The 26134-nt window shown below is 43.5% G+C and overlaps 1 protein-coding gene across 2 annotated transcripts in view; it reads left to right on the forward strand.

Annotated features, from left to right (window-relative positions):
* Positions 1-298: 298 nt before the first annotated feature.
* The window catches only part of NT5C2 (5'-nucleotidase, cytosolic II), a 62908-nt gene continuing 37072 nt past the window's right edge, over positions 299-26134 (forward strand). Inside the window, exons 1-2 of one of the 2 annotated variants that reach the window (XM_054071732.1) lie at positions 299-381; positions 20692-20812. In XM_054071732.1, coding sequence (XP_053927707.1) covers positions 20712-20812 — 101 coding nt within the window. In that variant the 5' untranslated portion in view covers positions 299-381; positions 20692-20711. Of the gene's footprint in view, positions 382-8403; positions 8646-20691; positions 20813-26134 lie in introns of those variants that run through there. The other variant, XM_054071734.1, reaches the window with a different exon arrangement.

Below are 26134 nucleotides of genomic sequence, written 5' to 3' on the forward strand. Positions count from 1 at the left end.
ATGCCATGGGGATGCTGCGCGGTGCACCAAGCTGGCACAGGGGATACTGCGCAGTGCCCCCCTGGGCTGGTGTGGGGGATGCTGCGCGGTTTCCCAGGGCTGGCACAGGGGATGCTGTGCAGACGCTGCGCGGTTCCTCGGGCTGGTTGCACGGTTTCCCCCGGGCTGGCACAGGGGACGCTGCGCGGTGCCCCGGGATGGCTGCGCGGACGCTGCACGGCTCCCCCGGGCTGGCGCGCGACGAACGCTTCGGGCGCTCGGAGCGCACGCTCCGGGGCCGGGGCCGCCGTGAGGGGCGGGGCGCGGGCGGCGCATGCGCGGCGCGGCTCGAGGGGCGCTGCGGCAGTTGGTGCGGGGCAGTTCCTCCGGGCGCGGCGCGAGGTGAGGGCGGCCCGGGCGCGCTGGGGCTCGGCGCGCGTGCGGGCGGCGCGTGCGCGCGGCGGGAGGGGTCGGAGCGGCCCCCTCCCCGCTCCTCTGAGCCGCCGGGGGGAGGTGGAGGGTGTTCTGTTCGCGCCGGGGCTGAGGAGGGGAGGGAGCGAGGGAGGGGCAGGGAGCCGAGCCCCGGTGCCCGCCGGCGGCGCTTCCCGAGCTGCTCGTCAGGGGATCCCCTCGGGGGTAGCCCCTGCTGCTGTCCCGTCCCGGGCAGGGCGGCCCCGCACTGCCTATCCCGCCGCGCCCCAGGCGGGGCCCCGAGCTGCTGCCCCCCGCGTGCTCTAACCCAAGCCCCCCCTGCTCCCTCCTGCTCCGCGTCCCGAGCCCCCCCAGTGCTACGCGCTGCCCCCTGAGCTCCCTCGTCTTGCTCCGCCGCTGCTCCGCGCGTTGCGCTCTGAGCAACCCCCCCTTCCCCCAGTATCTCGCGCTGCGACCCCCTCGCCCCCCTCGCCGCCTCCTGCTCCGTGCTCTGCCGCTCGAGCCCCCCTGCTCCGCTCGTTGCGCTCTTGAGCACCCCCTCCTTCCCCCAGTGCCGCGCGCTGCGGCCGGAGCCCCCCTGCCTCCTGCTCCGCGCCCTGAGCCCCAGCTCCGCGCGGGAGCTTCCTCCCTCCCTCCCGCGCAGCGCCCCGAGTCCTCCCCGCTCCGCGCGCTGTTCCTCGTGCCCCGCCTCGTCTCTGCCGGCGCGGGTCTTTCCCCCTCCCGGCTCCGCGTGCTGTTCCTCGTGCCCCCCCCCCCCTCCCGCCCAGTCTCTGTCAGAGCCGGTCGCTCCCCGGCGCCGCTCAGTCCCGCGGATCCCGCAGCCCCCTGCGCGGCGCCGCCTTCAGGAGTTAAAAACCGACGCGTGGCTGCTCCGCTCACGTTCTGCTTGTGCTTTTCTTTTTAGTCCCTCCTTTTGTGCCAAAAAATACTGTGGCAGAAGGCAGGGCGGAAGCAGCCCCGCGCCGGTTTCTGACGGAACGGGAGGTTTGGCGGAGCGGGGCTGCGCCTGTGGCACGGGCGGGCTCAAACATTCCTGGAACGGCTGTGATTGTGAAACCTGCGAGTTCATTCCCTCCCTGGTGTGTCCAGAGGCTGCCAAGGACCGAGGAGCCCCTCTGAGGCGGTCCCCGGAACGTCCCTCCCTCCCAAGGCATCATTGCTTGGGTTTTAAATTATTGTGTTGTTTAGCTTTCCTTGGGAGATTTACCATTCGAACCTCCAAGAATTCAAAATGCTTTCTAAGTTCTCGCTTAGAAACGTCCCGCTCTTACCTAGGCTGAGGGGAGACCTCATTGCTCTCTACAAGTACCTGAAAGGAGGTTGTAGAGAGGTGGGTGCTGGGCTCTTCTCCCAGGTGACCACACAGGACAAGGGAGAATGGCCTCAAGCTCATCCAGGGGAGGTTCAGACTGGATAGCAGGAAAAAAATTTTCACAGAAAGGGTCATTGGGCACTGGCAGAGGCCAGGGAGGTGGTTTTGTACCCTGGAGGTATTTTAAAATACGGGTAGACAAAGTGCTGAGGGACATGTTTAGTGGCAGATAGGAATGGTTGGACTCCATGATCCTAGAGGTCTTTTCCAACCTAGTGATTCTATGATTCTATCCCGATGCTCCCCTCCATCAGGTTAGAATAACATCTCGTCGCCTGCTGGAGTGTGTCATGTTGGTCCATGTACCTGCTTGTTGCTAGTGAATAAACAGAAAATGCAAACATTTTTCAGGTCCTTTCAGGTGCTGCGTGGTTTTAGTGAAAACCAGAAACAAAACTCAGAACTATATTTTGATCTTCGATTCATGTGCTTTGGACAGTGAGGAAAACCCCCAGTTTTTTACTTGCAAATGGGTCGGCTTAGCTCTGAGTCTGTCAGCCCTCGTTGGCCCCTGTCAACCTAAACATGTTTTAGAGTAGAACTGCTATTTAAAATAATCTATTGCTGTTAGCCTGCAGTCCAAAGGATCATTCAGGAACTTGCTGGTTTGATTAACAGTGGTTGGAGTTTGTTCAAGCATAGATATAGTTTCATTATATAGTACAATACAACCTTTACTCTGTATAGCGTCATTCAGACAAATTGTATGGCAAAACGCACCACCGAATTACGTTTAAAATGCTCCATTGAATTAAGTACAATTGCAGAGACAAATGAGGAGAAAAATGGTAAGAATGGTAGAAATGTTTTCAGCTGAGGTTTGACATTAACAGCCTGCTGGTATATTTGCATTGGTAGCATTAGTGTTATATGCTGTTTCTAGGATACACACTGGCAAAACCCAGATGTAAGCTGAAATTTTCCCAGGAAAACTTCTAGTTAGTATGTATTTAATAATAATATTAATAATAATAATAATAGCCCCCTTGAATTTTTACTCCCTGTCAGGTTTGATTCCTAATATAGCAGGAACCAAAAGTTAATAGACCCTTCCTAAATCACTAGAAATATTGATCCTAGACTTTTTTTTTGACTTCTGGGAGAATGTTTGTTTTTGAAAAAACAGAAACCTTACTGTGATGTTTAGTGGTAAACACTGCGGCAATGTACTCCTTGGGGGAACATTGAAAGTAGTGTTTTATTTCCTTTCAAAATATACAAGTATATTGTTTTTGTGTCTGAAGTACAAGGGAAGCAATATGATGTGTAACATGCTTAATGAAAAGGCAGATACGTTTATTTGCTCACATCATACCTGTTATTTGCAGTTCAGCTTAATAAAATAATACTCTGGTTAAAAACCAATAGATGGGAGGTTAGTTTGACACACGAGCTGGCTATGGAGTAGGTTTGTGGTGCTCCAGGGCACACTGAGATGGTCTGCCACCTTTGAATCCTACAGAAATTGTAAAGACCTCCTGGCAAGGAGGTGTGGGAAGAAGGGCTCACTGCAGCTCTGCCCTGGAAATCCCGTGCGAAAGGCAAAAAGCAGGGTCTTGCAGTCATGCTCAGAGAACCCATTCTTGTGTAGGAATTTTAAATCGGGGAGTGCCGTGGGAGCTGGGTGATTCGGTACCATGCAGCTGTCATTGCTCGGCCACTGGTGAAAAACCTGCAGAGGTCTGTAGTGTCCCAGAGTAATGTTAACACATACAAGCTGCTTGCCCAGGCGAAAGTGAATTGATAGTCTCCAGCCAGGCTGCAGTGGAAAGTTGTCATAGGAACTGGCTTGCTGTTTGGGAGAGCTGTGCCTTGTCTTTGCTCCTTTAAAAGAACACCTCAGCAACTAATCTCCTCAGCATAAGAAATACTCGTATGCCATCCAGCATAAACCCATGATGAAAGCAAGGCTCTTAGGCTCTTTCACAAGGGAAACTGAGAACAACGCTGTATGTCAGGAAAGGACAGCCTGGGTGATGGACCTTGGGATGTGTTTGCGGTGCCTCCTCTGCACCATGTCCTTGTCCCGGGGTGCCTTGCGAATACTGGGTGTTCTGATATAAAACAGCTGTGGCTTTTTTATTAGTGGGAATAGCAGGACAGAAAACTGAACAGAATGTACCCTGGAGTGGAAGCCTTGCCTCCCTCTTTGGGATGTGTTTGGGATGAGATATGTTACCAAGTCAGTGCTTGGGAGTTCTTTGCTTATTGTCTGTACTGCATCTCCTTTGTAAATTTTATTTATAGTGTCAGCACCACAAATACCATTTGATATGGTATTTGAAATGGCCACGATCTGAGTCTTCAGGAGTTGGCCATTCTGTGCTGAAGCACGTCTTATTCTTTGATCACCTCCAAAGTGCACATTCATATGAATATTTCCTATTATAAAATATCTGTTTTGTGCTGCTAAAGAAATTATTATTATGTGTCATGGTTATGATGCTTGGAGCAATGAGCTGTGTTTTGCTTTCTAATCATTATGACTCTTTAACTGGAATGGTTCCTAAAACCTTGGACTGTGTACTCTGCATAGAGAGCGTATATAACGAGTCTGCTTTCTTAACACAATCATGGTGAGAAACAGCAGGTACAATAAGGAGAACTTAATGTACCTTAATAGACCTTAAGCAACATCTGGAAGAAATTGTGTGGGTATCTAAGGTAGCCGCTGTAGGCAAGTGATAATTCAAACCTGCCTGTGTGAAGGTTAGCGTTAAGTCTCATGCATGTGTTTGCATGGCTAAAGAGGTGCTTGGGAGACCTGCCTGTGTGAAGCCATGGTGGGAGAAACACATTTTTTATGTGACAGCATGAGATCAAGAAGAGAGCCCGAGTAATTCAGCCTAAAAAAACCCCACAGCAGTCCATCTCGAATCTTATTATATGTGTAGCAGTGCGTGCACCTTACCAAAACGTTAAAAGTAGATCTGCTCTTACTTCCCCGGCATTTGGGTTCCTACGCTTGGGAGCAGTGAGTGGCTGTGTGCCAGCCCTCCCAATCCTACTGCTTTTTCAAGTCTGGTACAGAATGATAGAGGTTAAAATTGTTGCTTGCTGGTGACCTTAGCTTATCCTCCTCTGGGCATGAATACTTCCTGGGGGTTTACCAGCACAGCCAGCCTTTTTTAAGTAGTTTCATTAGTGATAAAGTTCTGACTAAACTGGGGAGGTTGGAAGCCCCACTGTGATTGTCTGCATGCTGCCTTCCCTTAACATAGGAGCAAGAAAACAAGTGGGTTCTTGTGCATCATAGCAGCTAAAACTGCTTTAAATTCTGCAAAGATGAGAGCCCATTGAATGTGGAGAGCAGGAGTCATGGTAATGAGATACCTATAGAAAGGATGTTGGGCCGTGAGCAACCATTTGGTTTCTCTTTTGAAAGTAAAAGATGTGTGGGCACAACTTCTGTAGGTGGATGGAAGAAGAAAAGGAGGCCCAAGGAGATGTGATTCTTTTGAGATCTGAAGGTGGCTCCAAACTGAAGTAGGTCAGTAGAAACAGATGTGTGGGAACGGTGTCCTCTAGTACTGCTTGTGTTGTGCTCATCCTGTAAGTAAGAAGATGGTTTTATTGTCCAAAACTGCCATTCCGACTCTTTTCACTGCAACTGATTTATTTAAAAACAAAGGTTCCTTGAAGTCATTATGCAGTCCATACTTAGCTTTATTTAGTTATAGAGTATTCACAGCTCCCAGCTGCCTTCCAGATATTTTCAAACAAAGACTTAACTGTTTTGCATATATGCTTACTACTAGATTATTATTTAACCTTGCTTGGCACAGTTGGTTCAGAGGAAAGGGTAAAACAGAAATTTCCTGTACCGGTTTCAGCAGGAGGCTCTGAAGTAGAATGGTTTTCCACTGTTTACTTAAGAACAGGCCTTTGGATTAGCTGGCTTTGACCCAGGCCTTGTAGTTCTCTGTTTTAACACTGGCAGAATACATGAAACACTTAAGATACATTCTTGCTGGGTTTTCAGGCAGCAAATTCTGGCTGAACCCTGCGGGAAGGTAAGCTTCCCCAAAGTATTTTCCAACCAGGGTGGTCCCACTTTGGCAGCTGTGGTGACCAGACCTGGATTATGGGACCTTGTGGGTGGGTTGGCCGTTCTCTGTGTGAGCTGTTGCCTTTCCCCTGCAAAAGCTGCTGTCGGCACTGCTGCGGCACCAGCAGCTGCATCCCAGCGGCTTGTGCTGGCGTTAGGAGGAAGTGCCTAGCGGTTCAGACAGCGTTTGCTGCTGGAATCAGTATTCCTTATCTCCTTTGGAGAATGGTAGCTGTGGGTGGGAATCAGGTCATACCTTACTACTTGGACTGTGCTCTTCTTGGCATTTGCATCAAATGTGGTGCATCTGGCCATGGCATGTAGCAAGAAAAACTTTGTAGTTGGCTTCTAAAGTAACCTAGAAAGGAAGGTAAAATTGGAAGATCAATGGTTTAGCATAAAGCATACTAAAATCTCTAGGCAAGCTGAATGTAGCTGGTGATTGGGTTGATTCAGTTGGTGGTGAGTTACACATAGGCATGCACAGGGAATAGTTAGGGACATGGGGTCAGTAAAGAGCATGTGAATGTTCTGCTCTCAGAAACCCAGAGAGGTGCTGAGTGGGATTTATGCCAGTGCTTTGCAATAACACGGCAATTACCAATGATAACATCTAAGAGTAAGAGCAAGTAAGCGGCAGGCTGCTTGGGTAGTTTTGGAAATCAATAAATAGAACCAGTTGCAATTACAAATAAATAATCTTTTTAGATGTTTATTTCTTTTGCTTTCTCCATCTTTATCTGAGATACCTTTATTTTTTCCCCTCAAAGTAAGAGCTGAACATGTTGGCAAAGGTATTTCAAGTGTTTCTCATCTTTTCAAGTCACCTTTTTGGATGTTACAAAGCAATTCTATTTCAAGACTATGCAAAGATTTGGCCTTTGAAGTCACAGGAAAGGGCTGCAAGATTTGGTCCTGAGAGTCTTGGTTCAGTTATGTCCTTTCTGGCATCCTGGGTGGTATTCACTGAGACCTTTTAAGAACAGATACTGTAATAGATGCACAGTCGTTTCCTTTTCATTGCTTGCTCTGTTCCACTTTTATAATAGTATTCTCTGTGTGTGCTTTTAGGTTGGGATAAGTTTATTTCCTAAGGAAAAGCTCATGAGTTGAACATAAATTGCAGGTGCTCTGAGGACTGGTTAGCTTGAGACTGACCCTGGACACTGCTCTTCCAGTTCAGTTCCTGTAGCTTTCCTGTCACTGAATACAAGTGGCTGAATGAAGCTGGAAAGAGGAATTTAACATCTGAGGAAGCCAGACTGGTAAATCATCTGTTAGTTCTGCTGTCTGGAAACTGAGGCAGGAGTCAGATTTCATTTTCTGCTTCATGTCACAAGCATCAGCGGGTGCACCAGTGATGTTTAGGGGCAGGTCAGCAAGGCAGGGCCCTTGCCGAGTCTTCCAGTGCTTTGGGATGCTACATGTCTGCATCACTTTCCTTTGTTAAAAATGGAAAATAAAATGTGAACAGGGTCTTTCTGAAGGGAGAAGTGGTCAGCAGACCTTTTCCACCTGTAATCAAAAGCAGGGCTGCAGCTGACAGGGCTGGACAGAGCTCTGCTAGGGAGAAATTATAAAAATGAACATCTGCTACCTAAAGTTGTAAGTGGTTCAAGTAAGTAGATACAAAGGCCCTCCTCTGTTCTTCAAATGCTTGTTCTACCTGAAAACATCACTGTGACTAGCACACCAGATGATCTTCTGCTAAGTTCTTTTCAGTTAATGATACAAGTTTAGCCTCTAGAAGACATTAGCTTGCCTGTACCATTAACCATTTGGTAACTGCAGACATCCTGAGCAGAATGCATCTCGCTCATGTTCTGGCATTTATTGGTGATTGGCATTTATTCCTTATAGCGGTGTTGAAATGGGATGGTTTTCTAGAGTGTGACTATGCTAAAAAATGACAGTGCTGGAATCATCAGCAGATGGGTGTGAGCAAATTTTGTAAAAATCGGAAATAGCTTTACTTGCTGCGATCTGAGATGAAATACCCATTTGTAGCCTTCAGTGATCTGGGGACTTTTGTCACTTCTGATCCAGGGAAATAGCACTGTGCCCTTTCTGAGAGTTTGTTAAAAACACGTTTGTCATCTAACCTTTCTTATTTTTTACCACCTGATAATAGGTTGGGTAGGTTCTTAACCTCTTGTTTTACATGTATTGTAACTTCTCTTGCGATATTGTACCGGCAGTTTTATGAGCCAAGGCCAAAAAACTCTGCTGGCTAGACTTGAGCAATCAGGAGGGAACGGATGATGAAAAACTAACAATGTTTTACTCATCTACCGCTCAATTTTCTGCACTCAGATTTCTTCACAAAGTATCTAGTGAGTGGATATTAACAAAGACAGTAATAAAAAGCACTTTCAGTCCTCATAAATCAATGTGTGCTGGTGGGGTCAAGAACAAATATCGGAAAGGTTAGGACACGTAGAGAACAGTCTTCTCGTGTTATGACACTCAGAGCCAAGCTGGGATTTTTTTCAGTTGCTGTTTTGAAAGCAATTAGAAGGAGGCGTTTCTGTGGCTGCACAGAAGGCTTTGTGCTATCTGGGCGCTTGGTCAGCTTTTTTTTAGCGGCTACATTAGGTCAGGTAACATGCTGAAAAAGAAGTCCTTCTCAGTGAATCAGGGCTGTTGTACTACTGTGCTTGGGACAAACATTTTTTAAAGACATCTCAGAGCCCAAGGAATTCAAGCTATTCACTCATCCACAGCAGCAGCGCAAGACTGTGCTGTTGAACGAGCCTTCAGCTCTACACTGACAAGATACTAGAGGTTCCATAAAGAGAGAAGCCCCAGCCAGAGGTAAGCTTCAGTGTCGGAAGTTCTCAGCTCTGGTGTTGGGATAACAGGGACCTGCTGACAATGCCTTCTTAATTGTTCTTAAAGTTCTCTCACCGTTCAGGTTGACAGGTTTCTTCCAGATCACAGCTGATGGAGTAGGTCTGTCATTTCATCTGTGTTCCCTCTGAGCACTGTCTACGCTGAAACAAGTACAGAGAACGCACTGTGAGCATCTGTCTTAGCTCCTGCCAGGGAACAGTCTCCTATTTCGACAGGATTGATTTAACCTATTAAAAATACAGTGAGCTGAAGGGACCATGGAAAGATAACTTTGTTTTCCTCAGGCTGGTGTTTTGCTTGGGCAGTGTAGTAAAAAGTTTCCGAAGAAGAGAAGTTGATACAGTTGGAAAACAGTGTGATGTAGGCTGTGGTATCTCTTGATAAAGCTGAGACAGTTAGGTTATCAAAGAGAAGCCAGAGACTTAGCAAAAGCTCAAAGTCATCATAGATGTTCAGTTCCTTTACTGATTAATTTACATAGGTGGCGTAAGAAATGCTGTATGAATTAGCAGTCTTTTGGAAAAGCATGGGGATACTGCTGAGAAGATATTTGTAAAATCTACTTGTAGAGTTTCCTGCAGGGTGACTGGGTACTACACGTCTGTTGAGATTAAATGAGATTTGAGAGCTGATAACACTTAGGTGGGGACACTATTGTGCCCTAAGGATAGACTTGTAATTCTGTTTGTAATCAGGCAGACTATAATTGCTATGTTTGCCTCTCATTAAAAAACAGGTCAGGAATAAAATGAATTGTACTCTGTATGCAGAGGGGCGCTTCACACCATAAGAACACTTCAGAACACCTACAGACTTCACATTCCCTGTTTTTATCTCTTTGTGGTTCCCCAGTTGGTAGGTCTGTAGCTCGCTGCTCATCGGCTGGGAGCTACTCTGTGGGACCACTTGCTCAGAACAAAGTGCAAGAAAGGTTTTAAGTACACATGTTTCTAATCTCCATGATGAGTGACAAGTACACGTCCACCCTTCGGTCTGGAGTGAAAGAGGATTTCTCTGTAGCTCAGGTGAGGGGTACCTGTAGAACAAGGAGCAACGTCAAGAACTTCTGGCCATTGTAAGCATTTCAGGAGAGTGTTAGAGCTGGCCCAGGAGTGAATTTGGTGAGCTGAGTCTGGATGCCGAAGACTCGCCATTCTCACCTGAAAGGCTAGATCACCCTTAGAGAAGGCTTCTTGGTAGAGGGTAATCATTTATAAAAGACAAAAGTAGGAAGTCTATGAAGTCTGTAGTAGACTAGTACACCTCTGGAGCTCTCTCTGGTAGGATAACTGAGAATCAAGATCTGCTTTACTAATTGATTTCTGTATTTATCTTCACAGTGCCCTTCATAGCTGAGCACATCCGTTTATGTAGCCCATAAGTGTGTAGAGACAGCCCATCTAGCTTGGAAGAGGGTTTGAGTGTCTTTACAAAATCATCCTTATTCTTCCTTTTACTTTCAAAGATTAAAAAAAAACCAAACAACATAATAAGCTTTTTGGTGTCTTTGTTTTTTCTATGAAATATTAATAAAGTAGGGATCAAAGAGGGATTTTTTTACCAGTAAGCACGGCCAGTAAGGAAAACCAATAAAAATGTCCTCCCTCACCTTCAGTGTTTAGAAGATAAAGATGGCTTTTGGGTGTTTGTGTTATCCAGGCTGACCCAGTTGCATGCTTTCAAAATGACTGTGCTACTGATCAGAGCTGTGCATCTCAAATACTTTGTCGGTTGCTACCGCGCTTCTGGAAAGGCCTGTTAAGTCTGTATTTGCTCCCTGAAACACACTGGAATCTAATGAAAAGCGTCATTGTTTTGAAACACCGTGATCTGCTGCCAAAAGAGCTACTGTTGTATAATCCTTAATAGCAGGTTAGAGTGGCAGTTGTTCCTTGCTTTGAAATCAGTATGTGGAAGGATGGCTTTCCAGTTCTCTCTCTGGGGGCGGCACGTCTCATCCTGTTCTCTCTCTTTGGGAAGTGTAACTCACATAGAGGTGTTCAGCTGTCCTAAGTTGGTAGGAGATCTTCACACAGATTTGAACACCAAGACTGTTAGTTATAGGTAATGAGCTGAAAGGGGTAGAAGAAACCAGCAGTCTCCTTTGAGAAGGGGAGCAATGCCTTGGCTGATGAGTAGCTAGGGTTGTATTTGTTGGTTCTTGCTGGCAAGTTTATTCATTGCTGAAGTTGCTTCAGATTGTTCTGATGCAAAAGAACAGAGTTGGAATAGAAAAGTTTATCTTGACTTTAATTCTGATTTACAGCATTAATTGTGTTCAGTTCCATTCTGACATTTCTGCCCTAAGTGCTGTTTAACTTTCAGCTTGGCTAGCACACTGTAATGCTTTATCTTTTTAGCAATGATATTAGTATTTGCAGATATCAGTCAAAGATTGAATTCCTGTTATGGTGGGCATTTGCATAAAATCTAGCTGAGACCTCCCAGCTCTCAGCTAGAACAAATGCATAGGAACTCTTAAAATATTCTTTTTCTGTATTACAGAAGAGGGATCAAATTCATTACTAGTTTTTAATCTTTCAAGATCTGTGCAACCTGAACAATTGCTTACGGTAAAACAGTGCAAATGAAACATTTGAATTATCTTATAGATTTCTTACTGGAATTTAACAGCTGACAACAAAAAGCAGAGATAATAACATCTTTGCCAGATCCATGCTTGCTATTGGCAGGTGCTCGGATGGACAGCAGTTTGGGAACCTCTGCAGCAGAGGTTGCGGCAGGCTGCTGAAGACCTTTTCCCAAGGAAACAAGTTTCCAAGGGCTGTTTGGGTGCACAGGTCATGCTAGTGTTGGCACCAGAGAGCCTTGATTTGTCCATCCAGCTTCTCTCCAGGTGAAATCTCTCTCTGCAGGTTTCTTTCAAATATTGCCTATGCTTCAGCCTCTTACTCACTGTTACCTTGTTTTATAAGGTGAGGAGAGTCAGCTGAGGCATGGTGCTCCGTTTGACTGACCCACTGTGTAGCTTAGGCTGTTTGACTTTTCTGCATGAATTCTTGACTCTGTGAAAAAAGGCTGATTTAAACATCACCCCCCTGCCCTTCATTTAGAGCCCTCTGGTGATGGAAAAACTGCTTCAGAAATTTGTTGATTCATAAGTAGCCATTCTCTCTGTTAATATTTTTGTGTGGATCTGTTTAATTTCTTGTCATGGACTCTCGTTCTGTCATTGCTAGACTGAGCACCCTCTACAGTCATGCAGCCTTCCTGTGTGAAATGCTTTTAGACTATTTTCAAATCACTTGCAGAACCACTCCCTATAAATTGGCAATCTTTCACTTCAGCCTTACTCTTTCACTTCAGCCTTACTCTTTCACTTCAGCCTTACTCTTTCACTTCAGCCTTACTCTTTCACAGCTTTATTCCTTCCTCAGTATGATCAGTGGTGTTCTTGAATGCGAACAGCTGGCTGAAGAGAGTGTTCCAGCAGTGTTTGTAGCAGTGGCAGATAGGCACGTGGAGTCCTACTTGGTAGGCTTGCACATCCTAGGATCATATTTGACCTGCAGCCATGGCATTTCTTTAAAAGCTCATGTTCAATGATTCTTCTCTGTGGCATAACTCTTGCTCTTCTGGATCAAGTCTCACATTCTATAAGTATGGTCCTCTTTTTTTTTCTAGCAGTGAGACAATACAGGGCACATTAGACTTGGAGAAGCAGAGGACTAGCATTACCTCTAACAAACTGATTTTGTAAGAACCAGTGTGTTGGAAGCAACTAAAATGGTAGTTCTGCAGGAAATACTGAGAAGCATGAGTGGTATGGAAGCTAGAAAACATGCTAATTAGCTTACTGGAGAATTTGCGGTTCCCATTTCATGGCAGTAAACTCAGTTACAGTTAAATGAGGAGAATGGTTGGTCTCGTGGTACTCATAGAGGGTCAGATTTGAGGTTTGGCTTTCACAGAGTTGCACTGCAAATTCATAGTTTCTCAGATTCCTTTCTAGCAATCTATAAAACTGATAAATATTGCTTAAAATATTTTAAATAACGAATGCTCCTTGAATAGAAATGGATGCTCACCCAATGAAACTGCAAATCTATCCTTGTGTTTAGTGTGTCTAATGTGTTTGAGTCCTGGATTATTTCTGGAGCTCTAGGCACTGGGCAGCCACTCTGTGGATGTGGTTGTCAGTAGAAATAGTCTGATAGTCCGTGTAAAATAAGCAGGGTTTTGTTAAATACATTTTACAACGTATTTGATACATAGCTGTTACTTTAGCATCTGGATTTATGACAAAATTCAGCCTGAAATTAAATAAAATCCTCTAACAAGCCATATGAGTAGCTGCTTATACCCAGAAATGACTCGTGAATTACTTTTGTCTATCAGTCAGACTGTACTCAAGTAAATGTGTGACTGAGAATACTTTACCAATTTCACTGAAAGCACACTCTTGGAAAAACAGCTTTGTTGATGTCAGTGCTGCGATGGTGCCCAAGAGAGACAGATTACCCCCTTCTTACAGGAGGACGCAAAGCCAGCATTGGAGATTGGAAGCTTAGAGCTGGGAGGGTTAGTACGGCCTGTGGAGCAAGGAGAGTGGTACCAATCTGATTGTAATCCAGTGGGTATTCCTATACTGCAAGTGGGATTTACTGTGAGCTCAGTACAAGTCTGTGGTTAACATTAACAGGTCCTTAACAGCAGATCTCTGCCTCTCTAATACCTTCTAATGGGCATACAGAATTATCCTGCTTAAAGCCAACCTCAAGTATTAATTACCATGAGCTGAGAGTATATTTTGAAGTGTCTCTTGCAAGTAATTTAATATTCTAATCAGAATAGCATATTTCATCCTTCCTGCCATCATGAACCTGAAGCTGTGCTGTCAGAGGGGCAGCCACCCAGAAATGGAAGTTCTTCAAATGAAGGGCTTGACTTTAGGCACAAGGAGAAAAAAAAAATCAGTTTTCTGGCTTAGGTCATTTACAAGCTTAGTTGCTTATATTTGGAAACTGTGGGCTTTCCGTTGTTACCAGAGATCTTGAGTCATGGACATATTAATTTTCCGAAAGCATCACTAATTGTAAACAACTTTTGGATACAATTTGCTGTTGGCTATTAACCAGAAGCATTGGCAGTAAAACACAGAGTGATTTGAATTGTCATTCCAGAGCTGCAGGAGAGAGGAGAGGAACTGTGCAAATGAACAGTTAGAGTTGGTGTGTAAGGCTGCAGTAAGGTCAGAGTGTTGTTCAGCATCCGTGCAATGCCTGTGGCTTGGAGCAGGTCAGAAGCCTGCTGCTCTGGGGCTTGGGTCAGGTTGTGAACAGGTAGTTCTAAGTCCAGGAAATTGTAGGTATGATTCCTAGGGTAATTGATACCTTGACCAAGGCTGATTATATTTTTATTTTCTAATTCTTCATTAATTGAATCCTATGTTGTCTCTTTCAGTACATTTGCTAGGTTTGCTGTCAGGTAAAGCTGACGTAGCCTAAAATATATTCAGCTAATTATTTTAAGATTCTTGTAGAGAGTTTATGAGACTAGCTGGTTAAACAAGTATCTCTGATGTGTATTCTGTTCAGTTGTCTTTGGTTGCAAATGGAATGGGATATACTTTGTTTTCGTGGAGGGATTAACACACTATCATCCTTTCTTCTCAAAGCAAACCAGAAAGACTTCTTAAATTCTACCCTCTATACATTATTCCTCATTTCTGTTCCTCTGCTCTCTTGCTAAAAATTTCTCTTGTTCCTACCGTACTTAAACAAATCTCCTTTTTATTGCCTTTAGCTGTGTAAAAGTGGGGTCTCTGCCAAATTTTGCAAGTTGGTTTATCACAAGCCTTCTAAAGGAGTAATTTGTCCTGTGTTCCAATGGTACTTCTGGATTCTGTGGTCATACTGACTTCTGTACATCTGGGATCTATGGTTCTCAGTTATCAGGAACACTAAAATGTGGACTAGGGAGTCCTCCACCCGTTCTGTCTGCATTGTTCTTCCCAAGTAGAATGCAAGCAGAGACTTCAGTATTCTGCTCACATGACTAGTTCTCCTCGTTTTCAGAAATGTCATTCAACAGACTTTTTTTTTTTTCCTCATTTAGTTCTGCAAAGTGTATCACCTTGCCTTCTAGCAGCCCTAAGATGTCTTATAATTGTCTTTTGTCTGCCTCGTCCCTCCAGTGGGTTTGTGACATACAAACCTGGAGTTCGTGGAGTGTTTAAGGGCTCTTCCCTCATGGACACCAGTTGAGTTGAGTCACTCCTTGGCTGAGATGGGAGCCTGCACAGAAAGGACTGCTCCAGGAAGGCAGCCATCGATGAGCTGGCATGTTAGGAGAAGGGAAGTAACTCTGGGTATTTATATGTGAGCTGATTCATTGCCTTTGCAGAGGGCTTTAGTGTGGGTGTGGAAGGTGAGGTCCAGCACAGTGCCTGGGTGGTGGTGTTGAAGAGAAGACTGAAATGATTGTGTCAAAGAGGAGACTGAAATGGTTGTGTTGGAGAGGAGACTGAAGTGGTTGTGTCAGAGAGGAGACTGAAATAGTTGCCCAGCAAACAAGTAAATAGTTTGAGAGTGTGGGTGCAACTTGAGAGAGAGTCAGGGACCAATGCAGGGTTTGAATAGGGAGCAGAAGTCAGAACTGTTCAGGAATGTGTAGAGATTTGAACTTGCTAATGGTGTATCAGTCTAGGTATTATTCATACTGTGCAGTTTAAAGCAGGACACATATATTAAGGCATGTTTATATTTATGAAGCTGGCAATATTAAGCATGCAATTATATTTCATATACTTTCTAGCTGACCTTTCAGTGTCTGTCAGTTGATGCCAAGTATTGAAATTTGAATTTGCATTCAAGTATACTGTACAAGGAAGATGCAGGTGTATCTCTGTGATTCATCTTGACAGCAGTAGGAACTCAGACTGGTTATTAGGACAGAGACTGAGGAATTAGGACTTCTGCATTTGGTTCCCACTTGCTCTGTGTTAGAACCTGCTCTGTGCTCTGCTATCCTTAGCTTACAAAACGGGGACAGCACCTTTTGCTGCCCCTTAGCGTATTATGTGAACGAGAGTTTGTGATGTGCTTTGGGATCGCAGACAGACGAACTGTCGTGCTGTGTGAGGCTAGAAGCCTGCCCAGCCCCTGGTTGCACAGTGGCAGTAGGAGAGATGATATTGAGGAGGATGGCACAGTCCTGGCCACTTTTTGCAGTCTGTCCCAGCACGTCAGAGAATCTGAGTATATGATGCTACCCCGCGTGAGTTGTACCTCCTCTGATGCTAGCTGTCCCAAGCGTACTTAAGTAGGTGCAAGCTATTTCTGCCTGTGGCTGGGAGAGAGGGCTGCTCCTGGAAAGTGAGTGACTTGCTTGTCTTAACCACCCTTACAGGGACAGTCCTCTCCACTGCAGAAAAAACTGCCTTTTTTCTCCCAGCTTGAGAGGCCGTGCCATGACCCAGACCACAAATTTGGTCCAAATTTTGAACAAACCAACACCAGTCCAGCTCCCCTTCCTTCTTCCTTTTCTCAGGATTTTAGCATGGTTCGTCCTACCTTGTTGAGACACCCCCCCCCCCCCCCCCAAAGCCACTTGAAGTGGAGCACCATGGCAGTGGGGAGCCAGGAATGGCTCTAGGCTTGCCAAGGGCACGACAAGACTTGTCTGTACATCTACAGCCTCTGACTAGATGCAAAGCTTTTAAGTAGCTACCATTAGTTGTGATGACTTTTCTCTCTGTTTTGGGTATATACGTGCGTGGGTCATACTGACAAGGTATTTATTATTTTTGAAACAGAACGTATGAAAAGAGGCAGATGTAGTGCATGGCAAATTACTGTGAGTACGCTATAACCTTGGGATGGGTTACTGATGCTTTTGTTTTCTGCCACGTAAGCTCTCAGAGAATATCCTGGAAAAAGCAGGATTGTCACTGCTATTTTGTTCATCTCTACATTTTAGAGGATGTGTCTCTGATTTGGCATTGCGTCATCACAGTATTAAAACAAACTCAGAAAACAACAGAGGCGGTGAGGTTAACCTGAACACATCAAGTATTATCAGGTGCAGAAATTTCTAACTTTGTTGGCCAGAAATATAAGCAAAATAATAGTAAAACTTGGAGGGGAATACTTCTGGACATGTTACTTTATGTGTGAGTACTTGAAAGAAAATAGAATACGATTAATACCAGAAGTCAGCTAAAATCTGACAAAAGAAGCAAATGGACTGAAATAATCTTGTGTTCTTTTGGACCAGAGCATGTGTGCTGGATAGTAGCTCTGTATCAAAGCTTTGAAACTGAGATTTTAAATACCTTTTCAAAACAAACCCTGTATGATAAATGCTATCAGATGCTTCATTAAGACTTCACTAGCAAGGAGTATGTTTGCAGTAGATTATGGGGAGGTGTTCTGACATGCTTTATCTATGTAAAGATTCCTATTTTTATGTGAAGCTATTTACAGATTATTGATTTCAAAAATAGATTTGTAACTAAAGAAAGGTGCATCGTATTTCAGTTGCTTGGAGTTGAGAATTTTGCCTGGCTCTCTGCCCTCTCTCTTAGATGTTTATTTCAGTGGCTTACGAGAGTATGGAGTGATTCAGTCCTTCTTACTTTTTTCTCTGTGTTTGGAAGAAGGAATTCAGGGCTCAGGCTCCATGTCTCTTATACTTACAGGTACCATGATTTTTATACCTTAGAAGCATCAGAACAATTTCATTGAAGTCTGTCAGACTTTTTGTGTAAGACTTTTGAGTGGGTAACAGCCATCACAGTCTCTTTTGTCTGTTGTTACTGTTTTACTTCAGAGCAGTAAGCTGTTGTCACAGTGCCAGTGGAGCCTGCTAAGTTGTAAGAGCACCTTTGACTTCGTGTGATACAAAACTTAAGTGTAAGTTTTTTTATTTTATGCTGTGTGAACATTAGAAGAAAGATTTTAAAAAATAAATTGGGGCAGAACCTGAAGGTAGAGGTAATATCTTCTATTAGAGCAAACAATGGGGTTTGAAACTGTAGACAAACTTGTGTGCACAAGTTTTTTTTCAGCCATACCAGTTGGTCTAATAGAAGATACTGCCTCTGCCTATAAACCTTGTCCTGCCTATGAACTCCATTCATAGAATCATAGAATCACCAGGTTGGAAAGGACCCACTGGATCATCGAGTCCAACCAATCCTAACAATCCCTAAACCACGCCCCTCAGCACCTCATCCATCTGTCCCTTAAACACCTCCAGGAAAGGTGACTCAACCACCTCCCTGGGCAGCCTGTTCCAGTGCCCAATGACCCTTTCCGTGAAAAATTTTTTCCTGATGTCCTGATTCATCACCGCTACAGGACAATACTGCTGGATCATTAAAATAATTCAGGCCTTTCTTGCATAATTATGGAAACTCAGATTTTTGAAGTTTCCTCAAGTCTCAACTTTTGGAGACCCAGCAAAATGATGCTGTCTGATTTCTCCTGCTATAGAAGAGGGTTCCGTCACAGCAGCTCAAACTGCTTCACCAGTTCCTCATTTTAGCAAGGATGTTGCTAAAGGTAACTTGCTAAAATTCTTTTGGTGTCTGGATTTTAGGGTATTTTGTAGAGTACTCTTTGTGAACTATCAAATATCTGGCATGGATGGCTGTTGGGAGCAGTCCTGTCCTAGTTCCTGTGTCAGCATCTCTGGTGAGGTGTCATAGTGATGGGAAACAGATGAAGCGGGAAGAAGAGGCTGGCAGAATGGGAAGTCTCTGGCTTTGGCTCTGGGTGTAAATCTTTTTATCTTGCTATGTGTCTGACGGGGGAAGCAGGATAGTCTAGCCCTTCTAAATGGCAGGAAGCTTGGATTTGGACTTCTTTCCACTGAAAGACCTAGACCCAGAGCTGTGTTAAGAGTCATAAGACCAGCCACGTTACAGATTTTTCAGAGCTATTTAACACACCTGTTAGAGGCGTTAAATGTATGTCTTTTGGGTCTGAATCTGTAGCTCTAGGTTAGTAGCTTTAAAATAGCTCCAGGTAAGACCAAAATTGATCTGGACCATCGTGAAATATACACACTGTAAATGCTTTTTCGTCCTCTGGAAACACAAGCCCTTTCTGTAGTTTGCAGTCTTGGGGTCACACCAGATACCTCACTGTGCTGCCTGTTTTGGCTGCTGACCTGGAGTCTATCACTCTAGAATGGGCACTGCTCCTTTCCTGAGGACTGCTGCAGCTCTTGCTGCCCACAAGGTGTGTCATTGCAGGCACTGCCCTGCCTTTGAAGTAGAATAGGTTGATGCTTGCAGGCTCTTCAGTTCTGTGCCCTCTGCTGCCTTCCATCTGTGTTTGGGCACAGCTTAAATAGCTGGTAATTACTTACAAGCCCTTGGTGGCCAGGGCCTGTGCTATTTTAGAAGCTGCTTCTCCCTGCATGCCCTGTTGTGGAAGTTGCGGCTGGCTGGAATGGCCCATCGCCTGTTGCTGCGATGACCTCCTCTCCTGGGTGTGTTGCAGGGAATTCAGGGGGGAGAGCTCTCGGCTGCGGCATGCGGTCCCTTGGGCTGCCTGCCAGGGCCTAAATTTGTTGACCTTTAGGATGTGGCAGAAGATGCATTTCTAAACCTCGGCTATAGTAATTGGAAGACGAGCAGAGAATGCTGGGGGAGGGAGGAACATATGTTTTACAGACAAGCTCTTTGCTGTCTGTTTGATTTTTATGACCTGCAGCTTTTAGGTAAATAGACTAACAAATGCTGTGATGATTGCAACTGTTGCTCTTTAATCAAATTTAAAACTAAAAAATTATACAGATTTCCTCTAGAAAGCAGGCATGTGTGTGACTGCTGAAAGTGCCGTGACATCAAACGCTGCTTTGGATGCTCGCTGTACTCTCTACGTTGTAGAAGTTATCTCATAGCCCTTCTGTACAATGAGGGCAGTCATGTTTTGAAGGTGTGTAGAAATGATCACTGTATCATACACCCACCTGTGTAGCTGTGGGTGGGTTTGTTTCTTTTAAGGAAGAGCAAACAAGGCAGCCCCCTGCGGTCTAGCAGTTGTGTGGCTTACACAAAAGTATGGTTTCATGTTGTATCTAATTCGGTATAAGTGTGGGATGTGACTCCTACCTTGTTCTTCGCACCGGCTCTAATGTTAACCTTGTGGCAGGTTGAGCTGGATTCAGCCTGCTGACCAGTGGAGAACTGCCCAGTTTTGGTTTGCTTTTGGTCAGTTAGTTTTGATGGGTGAGGACTGTTAGCCCCAGTGTGCTAATAACACAGGCAGGAAAGGTAGCCCTGTTTCCGCACTGCAGGGCCTTCCTGACAAGAAGGACCATCTGGTGGTTTGGTTTCAACAACCAGTACTTGTGAAGGTGTGCAAATGTTTGTGAATATCTGCTGATGAATATTCACACTGCTAGTGCTATAGGTTTGCAGTGCATTTGTGCTCTGCCTGAATGTGGCTGACCTGCAGAGGACAGAAGATAGTCTTTCTACTTCCCTTCCATTTGTTTCTGCTAATTTAGCATCAATTTCAAGCTTTGTCTTTGCTTAGAGATCAAATGGCTAGAGATAAGTCTCTTTGTTTTTACCCTGTGGTAGAAGCGGCAAGGTCAGTCCCACTGGATGTTATAGAATAGTGCGCTGGCATTTGCAGCATTTGACCTGCCTCATTTATCTCCTCTATAAAGGGTAGGTTTTCCATCAGTTATAGCTAATGCATATTAGTAACTCTAGGGTCAAAGAATACACTTTTGGCAATGAAAACAAAGTTTCTGTTTCTGAATGCATTTTCACCGCAATGGATAGGAATGTCTTTGCAGTTCCAGCTACATGGAATAGCCTTTCCAGTTCTCCATTTTGACTCCCTATCTCAGTAGACATCTCAGAGGAAAGAATTTTGCTTGACTCGCAAACTCAGATCGTGCCACCGGGTCCTTTGCAAGACTTCCTGTGTGGCATTTCATCTCTTCGTACCAGGAAGCAGACTACTTTCTGGTGAAACAAACCTTGAACTTAAGTGAGCTTTTTCTCTTCTGCCTCTTTCAGAAATAAATAAGCATTTGAAGATGACAACCTCATGGAGCGACCGACTCCAGAATGCAGCAGATCTCCCTGCAAACATGGATGGGCATGCTCTGAAAAAGTACCGCCGAGAAGCTTATCACCGGTGAGTTGTTCATGTAACCCCACAATTAAAGTGCTAAGACAGAAGGAAATAAACTGAACATAAACCCCATATTTCTTGGTTTTTGCTTGTTGGTAAAACAGGGAGGTCATTCTCACCTTCCTTGCAGAAGTATGAGTAGAAGAGAATTTAGAAGATAGCGGAGTATTGGCCTGCAGGTATTTACAAACAGTAGAGTTAAGGCACGTGTACTGCAGTGAGTGAGGGTACACTGTCTTAATGTAGTCGAAAGATTAATCCAAGTTAGATTTTGGGACAGAAGCTTTCAGGTCAAGAAATACTCAGTGGCAGAAGTGTTATAGTAATTATTGCAGTGCATACTGGAAGAGCATTGCCTTAGACACTGGAATGCACAAATACAAATAAGGAGGAAATCCAGTAGGAGCAGAAATTGTTTGAGAGTTATAGGTAGGATGGTTAATTGTGTGCCCCAGAGGAGCTTGTAGAAGCACTAGACCTTCTCAGCCTCCTTTTTTGTGGTAGGTGTGCCTAAAACCATCTTTTTTTTGTGAAGCAATTACCATCTAAATAACCAAGATAGAGTACAGAATAAAAGAAATGTTATCACTCTCATTTTATAGTTTGGGAATCAAAGTACAAATGCTAGATTGTTTTCACAAGATCTCATCAGAGGTTTGGTTGAGTCAAAAATTTAGCCCACAGCTCCCAAGGTTCTGATGATAAAACATAAAAGATAGATGCAGTCTGCATCCTTATCAGATGTCTGGACTATTATGGTGTTAAAAACAACAGTATCTAGTAATTATCAGCATTCTGTTTGTGGGAGGTGTAGCTTCAAAGTTTAGTTTGTTTAATTTGGGAAGTCATGCAGTATGGTGATCAGAGTATATTCAGCCGGATTTGGGGAGACGTATGTCTGATATAGAAACAGAAAAAGAAGTCAAGTTTCTCAGCCTCATGCTTAAATGCTGTGTTGCATTTATGATTCTCATATGTTGGTATTTCTGAGGAAGTGTTCTGGAAGTGTTAGATATCTTTTGGTTCTCCAAATGGAATTTAATTAGAGAAAAATACCTTCGCATCATATGATAGGCCATGTCTTGCAAGTTGCAATGTCTAAGGCTAAATTATGGATCTTGTGATGCTTTCTGAAGCTTTCTAATTTCCAGTGAATATGTTTGGGCATATGTGTTAAGTGATGACATTATTTGAATCTCTCTGTGTCAGCTGCTTTGTCAGAAACAGAAACTTCTAATGAATATAACTATATACAGCACGTGAAAAGAGAGGGCTTTTATACCATTCCTGGCAAAAAATCTTCACTTGGTTGAATTCATTGACAAATTTACCTTTGTGTTGTAATTTTACCTGTGACTTCAATTGTGTTACTCCTGATTTAGGCTGACGAAACTGAAGTCAGAGTAAGGTCTATTTATTTTTTCTCTTAAATATTTCCTCAACATTCCTTGTGACTAGGTGTTGACAGTCTGCTAAGTGTTGTACAAGATCCAAAGGAAGCAACACTTGTCCTTGAGAACTCACACATTCAGGTTCTCATCAAGTTTGCCCTTACTCACGTAAGAAATCTTTAATTTCAAAAAGAGCTTCCTCATGGCAGGTGAGAATACACTCATATAGTGTTTGCACTATGAGCTGGGATCTAGTGGTCCAAAATTAGTCTATAGGACAGTTTGAATACCTCTTTTTAGAATCTAGAAATGTCTTTTTCCAGACAGATTGAGCAGAAATTTTGCTAGCTCTGCAGATTTTCACTGAAAGCACGACATTGGAAGTACGTTAAAGGGAGGCACATTTTTGGTTTGAAATTACTAGCCTCTTTTAAAAAGAGAGAGGGGGGATGAGAGAGGGAATGAGAGAACCTGATGCCAAGACTGTAGTATAAATCTGTGCTACTAATGTCTTTGGTGTACCAGTTTCATGGGAGTTATTTTGATAATCCGGTATTGTAAGAATCTGAAACTACCTCATTCCAAAGGCAGTGTTGTCATGTTTCTATTTCTGGTATTTTTTGTGATCTTAGTCTTAACAGATGTGATGTTACTTAGAAGACAAGTACAGACTTAATGTGATAGAGTAGGACTGAAGTTGTTCCCTCTCATTGTTTTATATTACCTTTTTTAGTATTTTAGTAGTTTTTTGGATGTGGAAGATGTGTGCGTGTTCAGCCCTCACTTTTGGGATGTAAATTTGTTTCAGTGAGGTCCAAGTGTGCTCTGACTCTTGGATATTGCTGAAGCAATGTCAATTTTATGAAAAGACAAGGCATTTTATATAAAGGCATTCATTATCAAGCATCTTTCCTTTCTCTTCCGTCTATTTTCTTTCTCTTTGTTTTCTTTGTCTTTCAGTCCCTCTCCTTTATTGTCTCTTTTTCTTCTTGCTCTAACAGGTAAAGAAAAAAACTTGAAAACATGAATCTAAAGTGACTTGGAAACAAACAATAAAAAAGAGCACTGAATGTAAAGCTATTGTATTTTTATACCTTAAAGCTGGTCCCAGTGATTTTATGGACCCAGGCTGGAGGAGCTTGCTAGCTGGGCCACATTTACACGAGTATAATTTGGGTTTTGATAGCAGTGTCAGAAGCCTAGTTGGACTCATTCATTGGGATTTTCTAAGTGCTGCTATTAATGCTTGGCTTTCTGAAGTGTGAAATTTTGAAAACTTGTTTAACTGTTTGTTTACTTCATGCTTACTTAGATATCAGTGGAGATACCTCCAACAATTGATTTAAGTTTCTGGTTCTCATGAGCCACACCAGATTTGATATGGTTGAATTGTAAATATTGAAACAGGCTCAAATAAGAGGAAAAGTTTCCAATCCAAGCAAAATAGTTTACCTTAAAAACCAAAAAATTATGTTTTCGTGAGCATGAAACTTCTGAAAAACTTTATAAAAAATTAGCTCTGAAGATGCCACTCTAATAGTCAAGTCTTACTGTGGTCTCTCGTACTAGGAATGTGTATTTTCAGGTCTTGTACTTGTTGTTTCATACTTGATGGATGGATGTTCAATATATAACATTGTTGGCAGAAATCCCAATTGAGACTGGTTTAACTGGTGTAATGCATACTGACTCAGAGTATGATGACTATATCATAATCATACCTGAATGCCATGGGCAAAAATGTTCAAAATAAAATATTTATAGCTATTTTCTTCCCAAAATATTTGCTTGGTGTTTGAATCGGTTTGTGTAGCTGCTTAGAGTATTGAGGTTATTGATGAAGTAAGCAAAGTGTGCGAATATGGACACATATGCTATGCTGCAGAGTTTACGGGCTGTAAAAGCAACGTCAAGAATCAGAAGAATCTGTAGAGGAGGAGAAGTGGTGGGGTTTTATCTTCAGGGTATTTCTGATGACTTTAATGGAGACTTTCGGTTATCTAGTGTTAATACCAGCCGCAAACCTCGTTATACAACATTGTTGGCGCCTGTTGGAGTTGAGGGATAAAGATGAATTAATATACAAGCTAGATGTTATTCATTCTCTAGCAGAGGTCACTGGTAAGAGGATACTGCATTACTGTGCTGCTGGCAACATACATTTTAATTCGGAAATAAAATGGATGTGTAGCTGTTAGGTGGCTTTTCTGTAGTGTGTGTGGTTGTGAGGCCACCTCCCTCATGCACTGCTTGTTGACTTTTCCGGGTAGAGGATAATCACTAGGTCATTTGTTCTGGAGGAGTACTGTCATTTAACCTGATTGTAATTAGGCAAGAACTAGGTTGACTCTGAGCCACCAAATTGTCCTAGTGTCTATTTTTTAACTCGGAGTGAGCACTTCTAGGCACCCTCTGGATTATCTCACATAGCTCTTTAGGGTTTAAATAGCAACCACATCTAGTTAAAGCAAATAATGGAAAAAGTTGGTGTTCCATCCACTCTTGTTACTGAGGTTTACCAAGATCCAGGAAACAGGTATTTGCATTTACTTTTATTCTGTGGTTTTGGCTTAATAGGGCAGTGAGGCTGTGATGGCCTTTTCCTTAAAAGTATAGACTTTGGGATGCTTTTACCATTTTGCATCAGAGTAATTTGAGACTTCTCATCCTGAAGATGGGGTTTCTGTTGTTGTTTTAGTTTTGTTTCCTCGCTCTGTTGTTTACTGGCTAGCAGAGGGGAAGTGGCATTGTGATTCCTAGTCCTACTGCTCCTGCTGACTGGTCATCGACTATTGAATACATTGCTTTACAGTTTTGTGCTTCACTTTGCTTTCGAAGTATCTTATGGGAGTAACATGAGTCAAGTGATTTAAGCTGCTAATATATGCTGAGATCCTCGTAAAAAAAGTGGTGTGTACTCTAATAATGACAAAGCAAAAGGGTTACCAACTGGTTGTTTTGATTTCTAGGGTTAAAGATGTATTTAGGGTATATTTTAGTTTGTTTGTATTTGTAAACTCTGGGCTACTCACTGCTAATCTTGTTTCTTCACTTTGTTTATACTCGATCACCAATGATTGCAAACAGGTGGAAGTGTTTTACAGACTGGACTATGAGGCTTGTAACTGTTTGAGTACCTGTATATAAAGTCTCTTTAAAATGATCGGCTTGTTGAGGTGGCAAATGAGAAAAAAAATTAGTACCAGTCTGAAAATGTTCTTTCCATCAGACAGATTTGCATAGGCTGTATTTTCATGTAGCTGTAAATGAGCTCTGTAGGCACTGCTGACTACATTCTGTCCTCTAGAGTCTTTGTGCAGCCTCCTCGGACTCATGCGGTAGTGTGTGCATAGCGGAGGGCAGCATGTGGTTCTATTTATTTTGCCTTAGTGCTTCGGATGTTGGAGAGAAGAGGGAGAGAGAGTGTTAAGGCGGCAGAATGGACGTGCTTATGAGAAAGTCGAACACTTGCCAAATTAATAATAAAGAAATTACATTGAAAATGTCCCATGATCTCCAGCTTCAATAGTTTTACAGAGCAGACGGGTGTTATTTTGGGATGGAATCCATATGTGAGCTTCTTGGCACTTTGCTGTTGCCTGGGAAGAAAACCCAAACAATGGAAACAGAAAGGGCCAAGGCTATCTCCTTCCATTTGATTCCTGCTGAATTTCAGAGGGAAGTGCTCATAGTCATGTTTCTGGACTTATAAGTTCCAATTGTATTCTGATTTTCCAGTTGTGTGTCTCTACAATTGTGCAAGGATGATCAGCCTTGTGAAATTTCAGGGCATTATGTTGGAAATGTTACTAGAAGTGGCCAGCAAATTTTGATGCTCTTCTTCTGTCTACCCTGTGTGATGCTGTTTCTTCTGCCTAAAGTCATCTTGAGCCCAAACACTATCTCTAAATATGATTACCAACATGGTGACCTG

This window comes from Cuculus canorus, chromosome 7, assembly GCF_017976375.1.
Source record: "Cuculus canorus isolate bCucCan1 chromosome 7, bCucCan1.pri, whole genome shotgun sequence".
Taxonomy (NCBI): domain Eukaryota; kingdom Metazoa; phylum Chordata; class Aves; order Cuculiformes; family Cuculidae; genus Cuculus; species Cuculus canorus.